We start from the raw sequence: 23,939 nt of genomic DNA, 5'->3' as shown, positions 1-23,939 counted from the left end.
TTGCATCTATTTATCTTAGGTACTTATATGGCTTCTATTACCATAATAAATCTTCACAGTCTTTAATGTATTTAGCTTCACAACACCCTTGGTGTGGTAGGTAAATACAATTATCCCATTTCTACAGATGGGAAACTGAGGCACGGAAGAACTGAGGGTAAAATTTTCAAAAGGCCCTAAGTAATTTAGGACTAGAACTGGTCAAGAATTTTTTGTCAGAATCATTTTCCCATGGAAAATGCCCTTTTTGCAAGAGAGAGAAAAGGAGGGCGGCCAGGGCTTCAGTGGGGCGCTCGCCACGCAGCCCCTCCCACTGCACCGCCTGCTGGGAGGGCTCTGCGCCGCTCCAGTCGGCTGGGAGGGAAGGACGCCGGCTGCCCTGCCGAGTTTGCTGCAGGGCGCTCCCCTCCTCTGCACCGCCGCCCCCTACGGGGAGGCCAGCCTCTTGCAAACCTCTACTGAGCACATTTGAATGGTGACTTTCAAAGTGTTATAAGTCAGCAAAATTCTTGGCTTCTCTGGCTTGTTGCCAAATTTCAAGTTTCTGCTCCAAAGCATGGGGGTGCTTGAGCTGCTCATCGAAATAGTTATAAGGATATTTAACATATGCGAAAATGTATTTCCCTAAACTCATTCTCAGAAATGTCTGAACCATTTTCGCTGAAATTTTCCCCAAAATGTTCAGTTTGAGGCAGTCACCCAGCATGGAAAATTTCAGTCTGAATGGTTAAAATTTAGCAAAGTTATATGCACCTGAAAATTGGGTCTTATAATGGAAAATGCAGGGCATCCTTAACTATAGGCATCACAACCAGCTCTACCTGAAATGTTACAAATAGTTAATATGGAAGAATAGATGAAATGCCATTTATATCAGTAAGTAACTCTGATAACCCTATTTAGGTCACATGACATCAAGTATTATTGTTTTATTATTTATTGTATTGACATTTATACCTGCTATCACCATAGAAGTTAGGAGCTTACTAATAAAAAACCCACAATAAATTACAGAACACACACAGTGGGTAATGTGTGGGAGGATTTCCTGAGTTGCCAAAAGAGAGACCATTAAAACTTATGTATTTCTAATTTAGATTACAATTAATGTGTTAAAAATAACTCACAACATAGGAGCCATTCCTTTAATATGTGCTAAACAGAGAACATTTGAAAATCCTGTTGTATTCAATGAAGAACCAGCCAAAATGTGTATCCTAATTAATTAGTTCAAAGTATGACATTGTTTGGACTAAAATAGTCTCTGTTTACACATAAGACATAGTTCTAATATGTCCAAGTCAATGGTACTGAATGAAGTTTATTCAAGTAGGACATAAAATAACTCTTTGTGTTACTGTTATTCTTATTCCTATACTTATCAGAAAGATACTTGCCCTAAGGATATCACCAAAAAGGGAATGCCTAATTTGCTGGAATCGTCTTCTGATATTGCTATGGAGAATTATTATGAAACAGAGTCCTGCTCTCAATGATAGCTTTCTAGATTATTGTTATTTATTGTTTTTATTACAGTAGCTTCTTACAAGCCCTTCTGAAATCAAGGCCCCATTGTGCTAGGCAAGACAAAGGATGTATCATTATCCCCATTTTACAGACTGGGAGCTGATTTCCAAGGATTTGGAAGATTTCTAAGGCTTCCCACCTGTAAAACAGATTTTACCTTTTCTGGCCTCCACCCTCTGTTCTACAGTGTTTCATATGTCTCTTTAAGAACTGAGTGTTTACATAGTTCTGCTAAAATCTTGTCTTTTAGATTTGTCTATCTTGAGCTTCCTGCTGCTGCAAAGACTCCTTGTACTAGATTCCGCTGGTGGCAGCCAGTATTTTCGGGGGAAGGCTATGACCAGTGGGCCATTGATGATATCATCATTTTGTCAGAAAAGCAGAAGCAGATCATTCCCGTCATTAACCCAACATTACCACAGGTAATAAGCAATGCCGGTAAATAAGTACCTTAATGAGTTTTCTTTGAATTTACTGACTGCTTTTAAAGAAAACTGAAGTATTTGCAGGTATATCCTTGTCTGTCTAGGTATTTGTATCACCCTTATCATAATAGATGTGGAGCACCTAATCCTGGTGCTAAGTGATTTACACGCGTAACTCCCCGTTCATCGAGATAGAAAAGAATGTTTGAAAGTTTCTTCATTGTGTGGTGGGATGTTTGATGTCTCTTTCATTTCTGCCAGAACTTTTATGAGAAACCAGCATTTGATTACCCTATGAACCAGCTCAGTGTGTGGCTGATGTTGGCTAATGAAGGGATGACCAAAAATGAAAGTTTCTGCTCTGCCACTCCCTCAGCAATGATATTTGGTAAATCAGATGGAGATCGATTTGCTGTGACTCGGGATTTAACACTGAAACCTGGATATGTCCTGCAGTTCAAGGTATTCTTTTCTTTCAGATCTCTCCAGTTCAGGTTGAGGTGTCGAGCATTGATCCTGCAACCCTTTCTCATGTAAATATTTCTTACTCACCCAAGCAATCATAGTGATCTTAACAGGACTGCTCATATGAATAAGAACTACTTGTGAGATTAAAGGTGGAAAAACATCCTTCCCATTTCTGTCTGTGTAAAAGATGCAAAGGACATAAATACGTTGTCGTACTCTATTAACTAAGACCCTGCTTTCTGAAAGAAAAGGATAACAACCATAGAACAGGAAAGCTTTCTTTGTTTCACCAAAATAAATTTTAAAAACATGTTATATTTTTAATAAGCCTCTGAAGTGTCATTATATTCCATTCAGTATCAGGAAATGCTACTGCAATGGGGTGTGGGGTGTGGAGAGAGATTGTATCCCATTTGGGACCCAGTCACTACAAAGCTTCCATGTGGCATGAGTACATTTTTTTATACTTGAAAGTATTTAAGAATTTACAAGCTGTTCTATACTCCAACGTGGATTTTTTAAATAATTAACTTTTATTGTGGCAGTGAATATAGGCTCCAATTAGCATTCTCTTCTTTAAAGGGCTTACAAAATTTTCTTTGCTGTGACAATACATCAGAATATAAACTCAAAAGGAAGTGAATTTGCTTTGACAAGCTGTTGTTTCTGAACCCTAATCAAAATTTTATTGAGTTTATAATGAAATCCCATTGGTGAATTCTGGGGGTCGGTTGCAATGCAATTTTAATGAGCTAGCCACAAATACATGGTCCTTACATAATTGGTGGATACAGATACTGAATAATTTACAAACAGAATTATTAAAGAGATCAGATGTTTACAGGCAGCTTTTCAATATAATTCCCACAGTTATATAAATATAGGCTGACCAGATAGCAAGCGTGAGAAATCGGGATAGGGGGTGGGAGGTAATAGGAGACTATATAAGAAAAAGCCCCAAATATTGGGACTGTCCCTATAAAATCGGGACATCTGGTCACCCTATATAAATAGGAAGTTGGCTAGAGTAAGGGAATTTGTAGAATAATCTCATTCCATTTAGAAGTTATGATGATAAAATACTATACCATCTGAGGACTACAGTACATTACATAAATCAGTGTTCATTGTGTTGTGCCTAAGACAGTTTTGCAAAACAAAAAACACTTAACTATGTAAATACCATTTCACCAGAAAAATATGCTAATCACATTTTGACACTTTTTCTACTTGAGTGACAAAATCATCATTCTGTAGGTGTTATACTCAGCAGGGATCCAAGCATGATGTATAGTCTAAATAAAGCAGACATTATTTAAAATGCTTTCCATTCTTGAAACTTTTAGCAAAGTAACAAACTAACAAACAAAAAAGTATCTATTGAAGCAATAATAACTCTTTCCTTTGTGTGTGTATTGATTAGGGTCTCAAGTTAGGACAGTAGTTGAGCAGGTGTTTAAGTCTCTCTCTGGTCAGGAATCCACTTAAGCGGGTGATTAACTTCAACCTGCTTATGTTCCATTGCCATTCTTAACTTTAATCATATGTTTAAGTGCTTTCCTGAATCAGGTCCTAAATGTTGTGTTTTACACAGTATTAAAATTAACCATAGAAGTTATTCATGCTCTTTTTGTTATAAGGGAAATAGAGACAGTAATAATTACAGTCTGGATGTGGTATGTATTACTACCTGCTTGCCAGTAGATTGTCAGATATTTGCAGTGGAGTATTAAACGTAAGATGAGCACTCCATCATAGACTTTGCTTAGATTGGGCACAGTGATTTTAACTGTCTGTGATCACTTGCAGTCCAAAAGTTATTGATATATAGGTAAAACTGTACATCTTCCCCCCATGCTTAATAATTATACATCCTTGTGAAATAGTTGAATAATTTCTGCTTAGCATAATTCAACCTCTATTTCTTTTTGGATTTAGTATTTCTTGCTCCAGCAAAAATTAGAAACCTATTCCTCCATTTGCCATCACCTATGAATGGTCGGGGTAGAATTGGTGAGATAATGAAACATCTTATTTGGGCATAATTCCCTTATTGCATAAGCATATAGAATATAATAGAGAACCATATCCCTTCTATAGAATTCTATACAGGATGGTTCACAAATCTACAGAAGGGATAGCATTTTCTGTTTTGTAGACTCTAGAGTAATTTCAACAGGACCTTATTAATGTTATCCCTGTTACATTTTATAGGACTTTTCTATATGGCCTTATTTGATAAAAATGGCAAAATTTCACAGAAAATTTTTCTTGCAATGAATAATTTAACTAGCTATAGCTAGGAACTCCTCTTCTTGATAACTCCTTTGTTGCGAAAGGGTGTTCTGCTCCATCACTGGCATATTCTAGAGGTCTCCTGCCCTCCACTTATTATTTTGGAAGGAGAGGTGAGATTCATACACCTTCCTTCCTATCCCTGACTGACCTTCAGAATGAAATTCCTCTCCATTAGTTCCCCAATATCCCCATTGCCAATGTATTGCCCAGACTTTACAAAGGAGGTACTTCATAAAACAAGGAGTGTTCTTTGTAACTGAGGTGCCTGGAGAACTTGTTTCCATTGTGAATACCAGTGTAGGGGATAATTTTGCCTAGTAAACCCAAGCATAGTCACATTTATCATAATTTGTCATAAATGTTTTGGCATTGTTTTACAAATATTTCATAGTAGTGTAGAAATTATACAGGTCAATAATAAAAGCTAATATCAGTTTTTCAAATATTACACTTGTAATAATTTGAAAACTGAAAGTGGTAGTTGATGTTTGTCTAATGTACGTTCTTATTTCTGAGAGCTGAATTTAATCAAGCTGCCTATATATTGGGGACTAATCCTGTACCTCTTGCTCACATACATAATCCAACTGGAATCAATGGACTAAACTGTGGTATGTGGCCAAATCCCTAAGCATTGGGTTGTATTTGGAATGTTGGGACGGATTGTGTCTCCGGGGACACAAATCCTCCTGGTGCAGGTGTAATGTGCAGGCTGCATTATCCCTGAGTATATTCCCCCTCTGTGTGAGCAGCTATGCACAGAGATTATGACTATCTTAGCCTCTTGCATAGGGTAAGGAAGGTTCCTTGCACCTTTCCCACCTATCCACTTGCACAAGGGTCATGCACAATCAGGCCTGAGATGATTCATGTGAATAAGAGATCCAGAATAGGGCCTTTTATGAAGAAGAAGGATACAGTGAATTTCAGTGTGCATTCTTTTCTATTCTGTACAGGTTCTTATACCAACTCTTGCAATTTGATTGCAAATCTCATGATATTTGGTGGTGTTCTTTCAACTCCATCAACTGGAGTCATGCGTTTATGTAAAAATATTATTATTTTTAAACCAATCTCATAATTTTTGGAGTCTGACTCATGATTTTTGAACGTTTGGGATTGGCAATATTGTTGTACTGCCTTCATCATCATAGGATATGTAATATTCTTCTCCATAGTACTTTTCAGCCCGACTCAATGCTACAACTTGTTTAAGGACTTCTATGCACCTTTGCTTTCACTTATGAAGAGAGGAATAGAACACAAGCAACAGAATACTAGTCCAATAATAGTTGGGATCTGTGTCCTTTATTGCAGAAATACCTAATATGTTTTATGTGCATAAAATCCACTTTCAAGCATCACATTTTATGTGCCCAGCAACCTCAACAAAGATGCAGCAAAGATTTTTATTGAGGAATGCCTCAGGTATGAAATAGAGACCATTATGTTTTGGGATCTGTCTTTGGGTTTCTATATTTGATAGGAACTCTGCCTCACAAATTTTAAAATTACAGATTAGGTGCATCTGATAACCAAAGACAAAACTGCAGGTCTCTACACCTCATCAACTCTACTCTGCTTTTATCATATTTCTTACAGCTGAATATCGGTTGCACTAATCAATACAGTAGTTCTGCTCCAGTTCTCCTTCAATATTCCCATGATGCTGGTCTGTTCTGGTCACTTGTGAAAGAGGGCTGTTATCCTGCATCTCCTGGAATCAAAGGATGTGAAGGAAGTTCCCGGGAGCTGAGTGAGCCATCCATGTATTACACAGGAGACTTTGAGGAGTGGACAAGAATTACTATTATCATTCCAAGATCTCTTGCAGCCAGGTACTGTAGGTCTTTAATTCTGTGAATTATATTATGCAGTAGAACCTCAGAGTTATGAACACCTCGGGAACGGAGGTTGTTCGTAACTCTGAAATGTTCGTAACTGAACAAAATGTTATGGTTGTTCTTTCAAAAGTTTACAACCCAACATTGATTTAATACAGCTTTGAAACTTTACTATGCAGAAGAAAAATGTTGCTTTTAACCATCTTAAGGTAAATGAAACGAGCACAGAAAGAGTTTTCTTACCTTTGTCAAATCTTTTTTTTAAACATTCCCTTTATTTTTTTAGTAGTTTACATTTAACACAGTACTGTACAGTATTTGCTTTTGGTGGGGGGAAGTTGGGTCTCTGCTGCCTGATTGTGTACTTCCAGTTCCAAATGAGGTATGTGGTTGACTCATCAGTTGTAACTCTGGTGTTTGTAACTGAGGTTCTACTGTACATGTGAATTTGATTTCTGTACTTTGAGCCAATACTAGTAAGATGGTTAGCAAACGACCAAACCAAACTACATGATCCAGAAAGAATATATTCATTTCTCATACAAAACAGGGAAAAGCTTTTCATTTTAAAGGTGTCAGAACAGTCTATAAAATTAAATTACAAGGCAACAGGCAACGATAATAAAAATCACATTATAATTTGACATAAATCTTTTCATAATAGTGCTACTTTTCTTAACGCTTATCAATTAAGTCAGCAACACCAGCAAGAGAGTGATAGGTCATATGAATCAAATAAGCTGTCTCAACAGGATTACTTTTGCAAACAGTTGCTACTGGATGACGAAAAAAACGGAAGGGTATTTGAGCAGCTATGTAATGTGCCATGTCATCGGATAATGATAAACATTATAAAGACTCCACTATGGAGTAGTGCCAATCAGTCAAATTGTATTCATAGCCAGAAAACCCCAAAACAAAAGAGGTAACTTTATCAGATGGCTTTAAGTCTAAGTTATAGTCCATTGCAAATGCAGGTGAAAAATCAGTGCTCTTAGATTTTTCAGTAGTTCCCATCAGTCACACTACCCACATAGAAACTTGATGAGTAGTCTATATAAATGAGAAAACCTCAAAGGTTTAGAAAGATTCTAACAAGCCCCAAAAGAGAGAGCCTTGTCTGAATCCTACTTGAACTTATTTAAATTTTCTCATTTCCATTTCCAGCCTTCCCACATCCTCAAATAAAAACTCTGAAGTCTGGCATACCCTAGTTCTCCACATAGAAATATCCCTCCTGCTTCTCTCCAAAGCTACCATGCAATTATACACCTGTCTGTCCATATACCACCCACCGATTGAGATCATCTGCTCTCTTGTCTAACTCTCTCTCAGTGCAGCCATGCTATTGCTATCTGCAGTTTTCTGCCCTGTCAGACTGCCAGTCACTCCTTATGCTTCTCCCACTGCAAAGATTTTCCGTATATGGCATGTCATGTAGCAGAGGGAGTCTGTGTCTTTACTGTGAGGAGTTGAATTATCAGTGTGTACCGTAACAAGTTTTTTCAGTAATTAGCCAAGAAAAGCAGGTGCCAAGTCACACAAATCTGACACTAGCTGATTTGATTTACCCAAAACAAGCAGTACAGAATCAATAGCAGCAATCTGTTTGGCATTATGTTCAGTAGCATGATCAGAAAAAAAAACCCAGCACAACTGAAAGAAAAAAGTTACCACCAGTATCATAAATTCAGCAGATTAGCATTACGGATGGGAGAGTATTATGTGATTCCTAAAGTGTCAACATTGCATTGGTTTTGTACCAATTGGGAATTCGTGCTTCTGGGGTTATTTCTGGAATATGCTGTGTGGTTAGTTGGTGGAATGTGATGGAGAGCTGACAAATTGCCTCTTATTCCTCGCTCAGATACCATGGTCATGGATAGTAGAAAAAAAACAATAGCTACATTAGAAAGGGTAAAAAGGATGGTCATGTTGTTAATGCACTGAAGTGGGAAACAAGAGATCTTGATTCAGTTCCTAGCTCTGCCACAGACTTCCTGTGTGACCTTGGGTAAATCAGTTAACCTCTGATCCCTGTGACCATTACTCACAGCTTTTCCAAGCCAACTTCCAATCCTATAGGAGAGTCAGGAACTTGTAATGGTTCACATGAAGAACACATTTTGGATGTGGAAACCTTCCTGATCCTTTAACTAGCAACTGTAAAACCACTGACAAGGCAAATTCCCAGATGTCATCCTCCTACAAATTGATCATTATTATAAGGATTAAAAGAAAATTTATTTTTCTATATAGACACCTTTTTCATTGACAAATTTCTTGAGCAATGGGCCAGACCCTGAGCTGGTGTAAATTAGTATAGGTCCACTGAAGATAATGGAAGTGTGCCAATTTACACTGGTTGAGGATTTGGCCCATTGTTTTTAAGGAATAGTTTTTTGGCCATAATATGACCCAGGACTAAGACACTTACTATTCTGTTTAGGTGCACAAAGTACTTTAAGATTCTTTACCTACAATTATTTGCAGATATTAGCCAATTCTTGTAATAACTGAATATTCATTTCTATATGCATTTTACACATAAATACACTGTACCATCAGTTACATTCTGCATCCTTGTCAATACTAGATTCTTTTATTAAGTACTGTAACAAATGGGTTTCAGCAATTTAAAAACTTAACTACCCGCTCAACAGTGACTAAAGCTATTTGCAGAACTAAAAGGAGCCAAATCACAAAGACAGCATCTATTCAGTTCACGCCTGCCTACTGATAAGCCACGTCAGGCACAGTGCACGACATTGGGCATTGTGCTGCCAGAGAAATAAAGGAGGTCACAATACATAGAAGAAACTGTCTGGAAGGAAAATCCATAAGGAAATTTCACAAAAATATAGGGATGTAAAGAAAATGGTCAGTGTTTTCCAAGCACGCATTTGTATCTCATTTATAAAGGCTATTCTAGCAACACTTCTTTTAGTTTTCAGCATGAGATAGTAGATGAAATATAAAAGGGATATTAAAGCAATCAGCAGTAATGCTGTGCCTTTGGTTATCATTTCTTCACAGTAAGACTAGATTCCGCTGGATCCAGGAGAGCAGTTCTCACAAGAACGTGCCCCCTTTTGGCTTAGATGGGGTTTACATCTCAGAGCCTTGTCCCAATTACTGCAGTGGTCATGGGGACTGTGTCTCTGGAGTGTGTTTCTGTGACTTGGGCTATACAGGTAAGGCTACATTATTTATATGTGACTGCTGTAAGCATGTTTATGATGAACTAATGTTTAAAATGTATCATCTCATTATTTTTCTCTGCTGTAGAGGGAAAACATGATGTCATAAATTTCACAAGTCTGGAGTGAGAATCTTTTTTTTTTAATTCCGTAAAAGCACATTTCATGAGCTAGTAAATCCAACACTGCCAAAATGGAACATTACAAGAGCACATACACTAGTGATGTTTTCTGACCATTACGACCTTTGAATGTTGCCATCCATATAAATGGGGAGAGAGAGAGAGATAAAAGAGAACACTGGAGAAAATATTATAAACTAAAAAGTCTGCTTTGAATTTTTTTGGCCAATCTTCAAAAGAATTCCTTCTGTTTTCAGTCCCCTGGCCTCGAGATGGCATGTGATCAGGAATGAACATATGTTATGACAGACCTTCTGTGGAAAATTCTGTTCACTTGTGGTTTCAAGTGTTTTTATAAAGAAAAAAAAAAATCTGTGATTGACACAACCAGTTGCATATACAACTTTTCTGAACCTCTACAACAGCAAAGCAACAAACTAACATGTTTTGCACTTAAACAGAAGCAATAGGATAACACCTTTTCTGTTTGCAAAAACTGTGTTTGATCAACGTAAAATGTGGCAACATTCACTGGAAAAATTAAACATCCTGCTACTTTGAGAAGGGAGGTTAGGGGCAGGGCCGGCTCCAGGCACCAGCTTGCCAAGCAGGTACTTGGGGCGGCCACTCCGGAGAGGCCACATCCAGCTATTCGGCGGCAATTCGGCGGACAGTCCCTCGCTCCCACTTGGAGTGAAGGACCTCCCCGCTATTTGCCGCCGCAGACCGCGATCACAGCTTTTTTTTTTTTGCGCCGCTTGGGGCAGCAAAAACCCTGGAGCCGCCCCTGGTTAAGGGAGGGAGGCTTATTCTGACTAGAAAGGGTGTTTGTAAAGAGGATTAAATGGAGGTGCAATCGTTTCATCATGAAGCTGTCTCATAAGAGTCTAATATGTGGAAGTAATAATACCGTTTGCCAATTTACTGCATCTGACCTTTACTGTTCAGCACTATTTCAACAAAGCATCTCCTATATATTTTTTTCTTCTGAAGCCGCACATGGAACCTGTGTGTCTAATGTACCTAATCACAGTGAGATGTTCGACAGGTTTGAGAGGAAGCTGAGCCCTCTCTGGTACAAGATAACTGGAGGTCAGGTTGGAACAGGCTGTGGAACACTCAGTGATGGGAAATCTCTTTACTTCGATGGTCCCGGCAAAAGGGAAGCAAGAACTGTCCCTCTGGACACCACAAATATCAGGTCAATAGTAAATACTCCTTCTTGGAAAATGTATGTATATTAGCATTGTGTCCCCTGTATTGTTATAGCGGTAAAGCGAGAGAGGGTATGAACCATTCTTGTTTTTACTGCAACCAATACATTATTAAGGCGCATCTTAGAGAGAAAATGCAGCATGCTCCAGCAGAAATTACTCTTTTTGAAAACTCTTGGCAAAATCCTTCCCTTCCTTGAAAAAAAAAAAACTCAGAAGGGAAAAAGTTAAGATATGCAAGGGAATGGCAGCCTAGAAAATGTGATCCATTCACCCCTCTGGAAGGATGGCTTAGCAGCGGACTCTAGATGGAACAGGCAGGAAGTATGGCCTTGAAATTGTACAAAACCAGAGAATCCATAAAGAATCTATGCCTCAAACATACAGAAAGCCTCCTTCTTCACATGCTGTCCTGTACATCCTGACAGCATGGCCACAGAGCCATTGTCTGCCCGCCTGCTGCTGTACACTACCTCCATTTATAAGGGGTGCAGAAATTGGAGTGGGAGTTAATCCTGTAGGGACAGGAATAAGTAATGCAACAATTTGCCCCATCATTTTTGGGTGATTTCTATGGGATCATACTACATAGAGTGGGCAGTCCCTAACGCCACTATTTTTCAGCCCATTCACTGCCCCAAAGAACCCTACATATTGTATTGTGTGTGCAGGGGCTTCAGCGAGATTGCTGTCATCTTGGAGGGGGGCAGCATGCAACATAACACAGCTGCCTTTTTTGTGTGTTCCACTCATGTTTGGCTGGTATTTGTGTGCAGTTGCTACTCCGTGAACCATGTGACAGAGGAGATCACCTGGTTCTGTGTCCTGATGGGTCATATCAGATTTTTGGAATCTTATGCAGTTAATAACAGAGCATAATGTCTGAAGTAAACACATCATAGTAAAACTTATATGCAAGTTGCACTTATAATTACTTCTCCTGTCACACAGAAAACCTATTGTAAAGCCCAGGGAGTATCTTCACATTAGTACTAAGCCATTTTTAATTCTAGACGTTCACATGGATAGCTTTCTGGTTTTAAAAGAGTTTGAAACCGTATTAATTTTTTTAAATATTTCAAACTTTACAGAGTTGGAGTTGAAGCTCCTTCTTGACCCTTTTAAACTATTATCATTCCTGGTTTGCATGAAAAAGCTGTCATGCGTTTCAAAATTGCCCCAGTAATTTTAATTGCCTATAGTGACACCTACTGTTAAAACTAGTAAAGAGCCCTATTCTCAAAACATGGCCCACTATAGCAAGGACACTGTTTCACCTGCAGTACATCCATTAGGCAGCCAATATGATACCTGGATGCTATTTTATCACTGATTAGTCACTGCCTCCTGCTCTTAATCTTTTTCCCCTGTGGCTTCCTTCACTATCAGCTCAGTGAATGTAGTCACACATGGGGCCTGCCTGGCAGCTGCAGAAGCTAGATAAAAACTGTGGAATATTTTTTTTTTCCAAGTGATGACATCTGGCTCATTGGTTGATTTGGCTCCCATCTGTGTTGCAGACTCTGTTGTTAATGGCTGTGGAATAGTCTCAGAGACTTGTTTTGGGCCAAACCCTTAAAGATTGGTTGGGCAGGCTGGTCCTCCTGCATAACATTTTCATCTTCCTAGTCTGTCTTCATTAGAAACTACTAGTCATAAAAAAGGGATTTTACAATAGAACTGTATTTTTTTCAAATCTGTCACCAGCTAGTGTTTAACTACCCGAGTACTGTATTATACAGACATATACAGGTCTGGTAGTGGCTTTCAAAACCAAGGCATGGGGCAGAGGGTCTATGTTGGTTCACTTTTGGGCATATGGGATTAGATCCAGAATAAGGCTCAGATGGACATGACCTTGCTAGTGTCATCCTAGTTCCTGTAGACATACAGTACATAACACACACAACACACAGTTTGAGACAACTGAGCATGAGTACAAACTGTGGTTTAGAGAAGTCAAGAAACAGGGCTAGAGGATTATGGTGATATTCATGCACAACTGTGCAAGTGAAACTTGTGCAGCACCTGCACTACATTATGCTTGGCTATAGTCCTACTCCCTGATTTTGAGCTCACTGGTAGCAGTGCAAATCAGGTGTACCTCCTGTGAAGAGAATGGAGTTAAACACTGGTATGGAATCAGCGTGAGTGGAGGATCGAGCCCATTGTCTTTCATTTTCATAACCCACAAATTCACCCACTAAAATAAGTATATTTAAAATAACAAAGTAAAATGTTTAAATAGGTTATGTAAGTGCTTTTCAAAAGGCACTTTATAAGCTCCCACACAAGCTAATTAGTCATGGGGGGAGAGGCAAAGTATTGTCATGGATCAAAACTGGCTAGGAGACAGAAAGCAAAGAATAGGCATCATGGCAAAAGGTTAGCAGTAGGGCACCTCACGGTTTTTTACTATGTCCCACTGTTGCTTAATATATTTATTAATGGTCTGGAAAAGGGAGCGGGGGAGAAATGAGTAGTGAGGTAACAACATTTACAGATGACATAAAGTTATTTAGGTTGGTCATGGCCTGAGAGGACTGTGAAGAACTTCGGAGACACCTCTCAGGTCTACACTAGTGGGGGGGGTTGACCTAAGATACGCAACGTCAGCTACGCAAATGGCGTAGCTGAAGTCAGCGTATCTTAGGTCGACTTCCCTGGCTGTGAGGATGGCGGCGAGTCGACCGCTGCCACTCCTCCATTGACTCCGCTTCCGCCTCTCACGAGCTGGAGTTCCAGAGTCGACCGGGAGCGCAATTGGGGATCGATTTTATCGTATCTACACTAGACATGATAAATCGACCCCCGATAGATCGATACTGGTGGATAGTGAAGACCTGCCCCTAAACAAGCTATGCAAATGGGAAACATAACACCAAATCTAACATGACACCAGAATCCAATACTGATAACTGCAAAACAAAAGCACATTGGAGAGGAAAAGTTAAACTGCTCTTTCACCAAACAGGGTTCAAATCAACTGTATAAACTCAAGAAAGGGACCTGGACATCAGTGTAGACAGCTCAGTGAAAACCTCTGCTCAATATGTAATTGCAGTCAGAAAAGCTAACAAAATGGTAGAGTGAATAAGAAAAGGGATGGAGAATAATACTGAAAATATTATAATGCCATCTTATACCTCAAGGGTGTGGCTTCACCTGGAATACTGAGTGCAGCACTGGTCACCTCATCTCAAAAAAGATATTGCAGAATTAGAGGGGGTGCAGAGAAGGGTGATGAGAATGATCAAAAGCCTGGGAAAACTCTAATAGGAAGTGAGATTGAAAAGATTAGGATTGTTTATTTTAGAAAGGAGATAATTAAAGGGGGACAGGATAAAAGTATATAAAATAATGTATGGTCTAGGGAAAGTAGATTAGGAACTTCTGTTTTCCCTGCCTCATAATATTCAATTAAATGAGAAGATGGGAAATTCAAAATTGATCAAAGGAAATATTTTTTCACAAAACATAATTAACCTGCGGAACATGTTGCCACAGGAAGTCATTGAGGCCAAACACTTAAGATTCAAAAAGGGACTGGACATTTATATGGATATCAGGAATATCCAGAGTTATCATAAATAATAATAAAAACTTTAGCAGGGATGTTAACCTCATACTTCAGGGTTTAAGCCAATCTCTAACTATTAGGGATCAAGATCAGCGCTAATGTGTGGAGCAGATTTTCCCACAACTATTACCAGATTCTTACACATTCATCTGAAGCCTCAGGGACTAACTACTGTCAGTGAAAGGATACTGGAGTAGGCGGACCTTGGGTCTGAACTAGTATGGTAATTCCTATGTTCCAATCTGTGCATAAACACTGCACTAGAATTACTAGGATTTTAATTTTATTGCTAAAATTTCAAAAAATAATACATGTGTCTGTCTTTCTCCCATATCATTCTCACAAGAGCTACCAAATCTCCACAAATGCTGTAGTATGAACCCATCCTTCAAGAAAGCCCAGTATTATGCTGTTAGACAGTAGTTTCACAAGGATAGAAATCCAGGTGGTTTTATTGCCATAATAATGAAACCACATTAAACTGCTTCAGAATGATTTTTTTAATTCTATTAAAGTTTTTTCAATGTTAGTGAATAGATACATTTCATTGTACAAGCAGTGCATTTGTTAAGCATGGTATCAGCTGTCCATACAAACACTGTTTGCTCTACAGACCCCATACTACTCCTTACTTGGGAAAAACTTCCCTAGACCTATTGGGTTGTTGATTTTGGTGGAAATTTTACCTAAATTAAGAAGTGCTGAATAGTGACCTAAATAAAAAATCTTTGTGATTTAGGGAAAATAGTTGTTTATACTGCATTTGTGTTTTGACATTTCAACAACAACAACAAAAACTAACAGTATTATATTTCTCTTGTAAGAACACTTTTTATTTTTTTAAACAGACTAGTTCAGTTTTATTTACAAATTGGAAGCAAAACAGCTGGTACTCTCTGCAACAAACCAAGAGCCAGGAATGAAGGTAATGTCCCTTTTCATTTGAAATCAGCTTTTAGTAGAGTTTTTGTTCATTGGATCTATTTTACAGAATTAATAAGATCATTACATAGTGTGACAAAGTTCCTCCTCTGCCTTGGTGGGTCCTGCGCTTATTGGCAGATTTGCTCGCCTCAGAGATTCACGGCAGCCCTCAGTTTGGCCACTTTCGCTAATGGCTCAAGCCTGCTGTTCACTCAGCTAACCTCATCACTGGCCAACATGGGGAAAGAGAGGAGAACAATCCCCACAGTCTCTGCTGATCCATCTAGTGGGTCGGGGGACAGGCCAGGGACCTTCCCTTCTGGTGGGACCCACAGTCCAGGTCAACTCCTCTTGTATCCAATAGCGAGTTGGGAGGATGGGGGGAAACCAGGCCCACCCTCTACTCCAGGTTCCAGCTCAGGGCCCTGTGGATTGCAGCTGTGTACAGTGTTTCCTGTAACAGCTGCATGACAGCTACTAATCCCTGGACTACTTCCCCATGGCCTCCTCCCAAAACCTTCTTTATCTTCACCGCAGGACCTTCCTCCTGATGCCTGATAACACTTGTACTCCTCAGTTCTCCAGCAGCACGCCTTCGCCTTCTCACTCTCAGCTCCTTGTGTGCCTCTTGCTCCCAGCTCCTCACACATGCCTCACTAACTGAAGTGAGGTCCTTTTTAAACCGGGTGCCCTATTAGCCTGCCTGTTCTAATTTATTCTAGTAGCTTCTTAATTGGCTCCAGGTGTCCTAATTAGCCTGCCTGCCATAATTGGTCCCAGCAACTTCCTGATTGTTCTGGAACAGCCCATTATCTTACTCAGGAAAAAGGGACCTGCTTAATCTGGGGCTAATATATCTACCTTCGATCACTTTCCTGTAGCCCTCTGGCCTGACCCTGTCACAATAGTTAATACAAATCAACTAACTGTCCCCCTTTTATGAAGGGTATAGAAGTCTTTTTTAAATAAAAAACAAGCAATCTATTCCTAATTATTGTTCCACATTTTGAACTCCTATTTACCTCCAAGCCACACAAACCTGATGTTAACCTTATTATACGTTATTCGCCTCATGAATGCAGAATTATGAAACTGAATCTGATGAAAATATTATGTAGGCCAAACAAATTAATCTTTCCCATCTGCTTGTACTCTTATTTTTCTCGTGTCCCTAGGTTGGTTTTTTTGGGGGGAGGGGTGAAATTTGAGCTTTGTAAGAATGAGGGAGTTACTCGGGGCAGATCCTCAGCTGGTGTAAACTGATCTAGTTCCACAAGAGACACTAGAGCTGTGATCATTTATGCCAGCTAAGAATCTGGCCCTATGAATTATAATTTTTATTGTGTAAGGGCAGCTGGGAACATTATGTAATTATTTTATTGGTATTACATGCAGATGAACTCAGCTTCCCATGGAAATGTAAGATACAGTGGTAATCAGAGGTGTTTTTTAAAGCTAACTTGTCCTGCATTGTTATGGTACTATTCTGCCAATTGAACTGGGTATGAAGCAGGGGGAGTGATGACTACATGCTGTTTAAAAAATAACATTGAAAGTGAATTAAAATTAATTGTTTGTGTATTTCCTGAATGCTTTCTAATTTTCCTCCCAGAGTGTAACAACAGGACCGCCACATGATTTGTCAGTTGGTTCTACAGCAGTTTAAAAATATGTCTAGGCTTATGCATATGACTATGTACTGATTCCAAGTATAATTGTGTATGAGCTCAAATAATATGCACTGTAGCAAATTACCTCTGCGTGGTTCTATACTCAGTACAAGGGCTAACCTCAGTTCATATAGGGATGCTATCAGCACCATGGGGACACTGCTGGACAGGATAGGTACAGAAACAAATAACATCATTTCTGCACCATTCGAAAAACTTAATGTACAAAAGATCTTACTCCCCAGGTGATTTGCATCCCACAGACAGTTCTCAGGCTTAGTATAATACTGGCAGTTTAAATGTAAATCTCTCTAAATCCTTGCACAAAGTTCTTAAAGCAATGAAAATAAAGATTCTGGCATAGTCAAGGTGATGTCTTAATTTTCATAGTTGGTTTTAAAATCAGAAATATACAATTTTCATTTAGGCAGAAAACCAGTAATGAAAGAGATGAAGAAGGATGATCCAGTGGTCAGGGCACTGGGTTAAGCTGTGGGAGACTCACGTTCAAGTCCCAGTTCCATAGATTTCCACTGTGACCTTGGGCAAGTCACTTAACCTCTCTGTGCCTCAATTCCCTATCATTAAAATGGGGCTAATAAAGCTACCTCACAGGGATATTATGAAGATAAATTGAGGCTAAGATTTAGTCATGGGTATTTTTGGTAAAAGTCATGGACAGGTCACAGGCAAAAAATAAAAATTCATGGCATGTGACCTGTCCATGACTTTTACCAAAAATACCCCTAACTAAATCTCTACTTCTGGGGCCCTGCTGCTCCGGGACCACTGCTGCTTGGGCGGTCCCCAGGGTGCCCCCAAGACTGCTGCTTGGGCGCTCCCTGGACCCAGCCACACCGGCCACTACTCGGGCAATCCCCAGAGCCAGCTGCACGGGGCTGCCTGACCAGTGGCCGGTGCGGCTGCCCCTGGGGCAGCCCCCAGAGCTGCTGCTCAGGTTCTCCCCGGGGCCACCCGAGCAACAGCCAGTGCGGCTGGCCCCAGGGACTGCCCGAGCAGTTGGCCCCAGGGCCAGTCCAGCAATGGCTGGTGTGGCTGGCTCTCGGGTGGCCCCGAGAACCCTTGCTCAGGCGCTCCCCGGGGCTGCCCCCAGGACTGCAGCTCGAGCAGTCCGCAGGACCAGCTGCCTGGGGCCTTCCAAGCAGCGGCCGGTGCAGTAGGCACCGGGACCACCCGAGCAGCTCACCCAGGGTTGCTCCAGCAGCAGCCAATGTGGCTAGCCGTGGGGCACCCAAGCAGCTGGCCCTGGAGTCAGCCACACCAGCTGCTGCGGAAGTTACGAAGGTCACGGAAAGTCACGGAAAGTCACGGAATCCGTGACTTCTGCGGCCTCCAGTGAGAGAATCACAGCCTTAAAATAAATGCATTAGAGATTGTGAATCACTCTGCGATCTAATGATAAGAAAGTTACATTATTATCATATAAGTATTCTAAAAAAAAGTGTGACCCCAATTGAAAGTCAAGCTAAAAGTGTTTGTTAATGTTGGGGCTTGAGTCAGTTCTCATTTACACTGTATAATTTATTCAGCTAAGAAGTTAAAAAAGGATGAGAAAATTAGAATAAAATAGGAATATGGAGGGAGGGCCTGACTCTTCCTTTATATACACTGGTCTAAATCAAGAGTAAATCCATTGAATTAAATGGAATTTCTCCAGTTTAAATTGAGGGTAAGTGAAATGAGAAGCAAGTCAAGGAAGTTCATTACCTTCTACACAGGAGAGCCTCTTTCTCCTCTCACTGCAGTTTGATACCATTGTTGTCAGTGGACTTTCTGATTTATACTAGTATAAATAAGATCAGAATCAGGGCCAGAGTCTCTTTTCTTACATTACATTCACGGGGCTTGATACTCCTCGCACTTACAATGGTGTAAGTCAAGAGTAAATCTGTTGACCTTGATGGAGTTACAGCAGTGTAAAACTGCTGTGAGAGGAGACTCAAACCCAGAGTATCTTAGTGGTGTTTCTTTCATTCTCCTATATGATGGGTAGTGCCAATAAATGACTTCTGTCCCCCATGGCTGTACTGTGTTCTAATATCTACTATACTAAATCTAAGATAATGGAGATAATGTAACTTTTAAGGATGTAGTATATATAGTAAGGGTGAAATCACAGTCAGGCGCCATCTTCAGAAAGGACTGGGTTTACAGCCTGCAAAAAAACAGCCTCTTAGTGACCGAAACAAGCCACAAGGATTAATTATATGAAATATATATTAAATGTATTAAAAGATGTGAGTCAAATTCTTCCCACAGTTTCAGTGGTGCAATCTCTCTAGCTTCAATGCTGCACCTGTATAACCAAAGGGAGAATCTGGCCCTGTCAGTTTACTGCTAATCCAAGCAACATATGACAACCAGTAATCCTGACAACAGTAATAACATCCTGCCAACAAAGGGCTCTCTTCACAAAAAAGTATGTGCTACATGAAAAAACAAACCATTTGCCCATGTCATGTAACGTACATTAAACTGATATGGGGATTTGACAGAAAAGAGACTGAAGGATTGGCCTTATTTTTTCTGTGTGGTTTAAATAAATGATTTTGTTCATTTTTAATACAGGGCTTGTAGTTCAATACACAAATAACAATGGAATAACCTGGCATTTGCTGCGAGAGCTGGATTACATGTCTTACTTAGAACCACAGATTGTTTCAATAGATCTACCCCGTGAAGCTAAAACATCTGCAACTGCTTTCCGATGGTGGCAACCCCAACATGGTAACCAATGCTTTACTAAAAATTTAATAAGCAGCTTTCCAATAAAACAAACATCCAGCCTTCCAGCACTTGGAAATAAGGTTAAGAGCTATGGACATTTTATTTTAGGAAAAACAAACTAAAAATGTATTATGCCTATACAGCTACCACAGGATAGTTTTGGCTCTTAGCCTATTCATAGCTTACTGCTAAACAAGGCTTTTCTCAGTCATATTATTATTCTTGTTATTGTTTACATAGCACCGTAAATGTGCATCGTGTGTTACAGAGCAAATAACTACACAGTTCACACGCCAAACTGTTCACATTCTAAGTTTAAATCAAACTTTATGATTGATAACAGACATGAGGGAATGAGAAAAGGAAGGCAGCCCAAGTAAGTTTATATGGTTACTTAGATGTGCTCTTTATCATCTTGATGTATGTTTTGCCTACAATTTATAAGCTGAAGTTAGTTGTCAATTTTCTCTTCCTCTCCTCCTGCTTCTCAGTTGATAGCATTAAAGGGGGGTACAGTAGGAGGACATCCAGTATGAGAGTGTAGAGGGAAATGGCTGGCTCAGGCAATAAGATGAGTTCAGAGATGAGGTAGGGAGAAGGCGAGGAACAACTCCATGAATATCATCTGTACGAGGGGTTTTCAACCTTTTCCTCACACAACTCCCTTTTCCAGACCAGAACCCCCATCTTATCTAGTCAGGACCCCCTTCCCACTTAGCAATAGAAAGGGCAGGTTGAGAAGCCCAATCTGCATAACAGAGGCTCAGGGAGTACTTCATTTAAAAATAGGAAAAGATTATGATGGCACTAGTATTCCATCCTGAAAAATAAAGAGGAGGAAATATCTGTGTTCCCCAGAAATAGAGCCACCAATAGGTGGTAGATTATGTCTTGAGTAACTTGTCAGATATGGTTAGCAAGAAGATTTTAATTGATTGAACTCTATCCTCACAAAAAGGTGGTATTGGAATTGTGAAACAATTAAGCTAGTCTGCATGAATAGTACAGACATGATTAAATATCTTACTGGGGCTCCACTAACCTTCCTGTCTTTCTGTTTGTAGGGAAACTTTCAGCACAGTGGGCCTTGGATGATGTCCTTATAGGAATGAATGACAGCTCTCAGACTGGTTTTCAAGATAAATTTGATGGATCTGCAGATTTACAAGCAAGTTGGTACAGGATCCAAGGGGGTCAAGTAGATATTGACTGTCTCTCTATGGATACAGCTCTGATGTTCAGTGAAGATACTGGTATGTGTCACCAAAGGAAGGTCTGAATGGGCCTATTTTTTAGGCTACAGGGGGCTTAGGTCTTTATAGGATCCATTTAAAAAATGGGGGATATCTGTATAACAGTCTGTTTGGGAAAGGAGAAATGCTTTCAGGCTATAAAGTTGAAAACGCTGAGCCCAAGGAAAAAGCAAACATTACATAATATTAAAACATTACATAATAAGAAAGTATTTTTGTTCTCTTTTCTTAGGAAAACCTCGTTATGCTGAGACTTGGGATTTCCATGTGTCAGCCTCCACTTTCCTGCAGTTTGAGCTGAGCATGGGTTGCAGTAAGCCATTCAGCGATTCCCATGGCATTCACTTGCAGTATTCCTTAAATAATGGGAGAGACTGGCACCTGGTGACTGAAGAGTGTGTTCCTCCAAGCATCGGTTGTCAGCATTACACTGAGAGTTCAATTTACAGATCAGAAAGATTCCAGAACTGGAAGCGAATTACTGTCTACCTTCCACTTGCAACCATGTGAGAATTGTTGTGTTGGCTATATATCAAAATATAGGCTTTTCTGAACTAATCTGAACAAATATGCCTCAGCTTGGGAATTTTCTGAATACTTCTTAATAATTAAATATGAAATGTGCCAGAAAATAAATACATCATCCCTATAAACTGCACTTTAAAATATTTCAACAGATGTAATATGAGCTGTGAAAGTATCAAATTTAGCTGAGTCAATTCCTGAGTCTTGCCTATGACCTGACCATAACAAGGGCTGTAAATCTACTATAGGGTTTTAAAGATACACCAAATGAAGTGTCAGAAATTAATGCACTCACACATTTCAGAAGAAAAACAGCTTAAAATAAAGGCATTTTGCCATGTGCACAGATAGATACGATGCCATTTCAGACCAAGATTTATGCACTTACACTTTTGCAATGATAGGACCCCACATGTGCTTCCTTTGTCTGATTTAATTAAGCCATCATCACATCAGTATAGGAATGATAAAAGCTATATCTTACATAGCATAACCACATAACACCCACTAAGGCAGAATTAATCATGACATTATAGAAAAACAGAATCTGCTGCTGCTGAACCTGCGAATCTCAGCCTCTCTGATAGGGAATAAAATTCCATTTTTAGGAAGAATTAAAACCCTGCTCCTTACAATGAATAAGATACAGTGGTAACCAAACATGGCAGATGTGCTGAGTTCTGCTTTCTTAATGAACCCATTCTCCAAGTCTAGGAATAGCATTAAACTGTGTAATTCATAGATTCATAGATTCTAGGACTGGAAGGGACCTCGAGAGGTCATCGAGTCCAGTCCCCTGCCCGCATGGCAGGACCAAATGCTAAGTATTATCACACTAATGATAATAATACTTAGCATTACACAGCTTAGTGCTTTACCTCACCAAAACCCTCTACAAGTATTAACTAATTAAGCCTTGCACCCTTACGGTAAATGCTGTTACTCCCTTTTACAGAAAAACAAACAAACAGGTACATAGTAGTGAGTGTGACATATCCAAGGTCACACAAGAAGTCAACATCAGAATGGAGGCTAGAACTCAACTCATGGCTCCAAATCCCACTGCGCAGTCCACTATGCCATGCCTCTGTTCCCAAATAGTCTTCTTCATACATTGGGCCCCATCCTGATCCTATTGAAGTTAATGGGATTTTTGCATTCAGTGGTATAGATGGTATGGTATGCAATGCATTCCAGTCCACTGCATGTTACCTGCCTGAACAAATCCGAGATCATCTAACCAATAGCATCTTTGTTTAGATTTTTCAACTTTTTTCCTCCAGCTAACCATAATGTACTGCAGGATGAGCAACAGTTATAGAAATATATATTTTCATTCCTTCTTCCTTACATGATACTAGACAAGATCTTTCATCTGCCTTCTTATTCTAATGAAATTATGATTTTTTAAAAACCCTGATAATACACAGGACCCAATCCTGCTTCCGTGTTAATGGGCACAGGATAGGACTCTTCTGTCTTCTGAATTTTAGCCTGACATATCATAGTTTATAACAAACTGATTCATACAGATAAACTGCTAGCTGCATTGAAAAGTTATTTGTGTGTGCAACAGGCTATTGAATACTAATGTATTTAATGTCTCTTGCTCAACTACATTGTGTTAAACAGTGCACACATCTGAACCATAAATCTAAGCAATGAATTCAGCATCATACATGCCCCATTGCAAAGTACTATGTGTACAGTATTGAAAAACTGAGACTCAGAGAGTTAGAGAAATAGACACAATAATCCTAAAATCCTTAATCAGTTTTCACTTAGGCTATACTCCTCTTAGAGTCAGTTAGAATTTTGCCTGAGAAGGACTTCAGGATAGGGTTCCGTTTCAGCTGGAATACATTTAAGATATTTCTGCTGCCTTTCCCAAATGCAGACTAGAATGCTGTTTTTCAAACTGAGTTCTGTTTGTTCTGTTTTGCTAGCTCTCCCAGAACACGTTTCAGATGGATTCAATATGATTACACTCCTGGAGCAGATTCTTGGGCTATTGATAATGTAGTCTTGGGTACGGGATGTCCCTGGATGTGCTCCGGCCATGGAATCTGTGACTCAGGCCACTGTGTGTAAGTAGACAAACCTGACATCATGTGCTGTTTTCATAGTAAAGTTGTATTTTT

The 23,939-nt window shown here is 39.6% G+C and overlaps 1 protein-coding gene across 1 annotated transcript in view; it reads left to right on the top strand.

Moving 5' to 3' along the window:
* Window positions 1-23,939, top strand: part of RELN (reelin) — a 446,977-nt gene that overhangs the window by 347,448 nt on the left and 75,590 nt on the right. Inside the window, exons 26-35 of the mRNA XM_054017864.1 lie at window positions 1,778-1,949; window positions 2,214-2,414; window positions 6,321-6,556; window positions 9,599-9,756; window positions 10,878-11,085; window positions 15,527-15,603; window positions 19,862-20,020; window positions 21,085-21,273; window positions 21,506-21,779; window positions 23,745-23,885. Coding sequence (XP_053873839.1) covers window positions 1,778-1,949; window positions 2,214-2,414; window positions 6,321-6,556; window positions 9,599-9,756; window positions 10,878-11,085; window positions 15,527-15,603; window positions 19,862-20,020; window positions 21,085-21,273; window positions 21,506-21,779; window positions 23,745-23,885 — 1,815 coding nt within the window. The remainder of the gene's footprint in view (window positions 1-1,777; window positions 1,950-2,213; window positions 2,415-6,320; window positions 6,557-9,598; window positions 9,757-10,877; window positions 11,086-15,526; window positions 15,604-19,861; window positions 20,021-21,084; window positions 21,274-21,505; window positions 21,780-23,744; window positions 23,886-23,939) is intronic.

The sequence above is a fragment of the Malaclemys terrapin genome, chromosome 1 (genome assembly GCF_027887155.1).
Source record: "Malaclemys terrapin pileata isolate rMalTer1 chromosome 1, rMalTer1.hap1, whole genome shotgun sequence".
Lineage (NCBI taxonomy): Eukaryota > Metazoa > Chordata > Testudines > Emydidae > Malaclemys > Malaclemys terrapin.
Note: the sequence above shows the minus strand (reverse complement) of the source record. Positions and strands in the feature narration are given on the sequence as shown.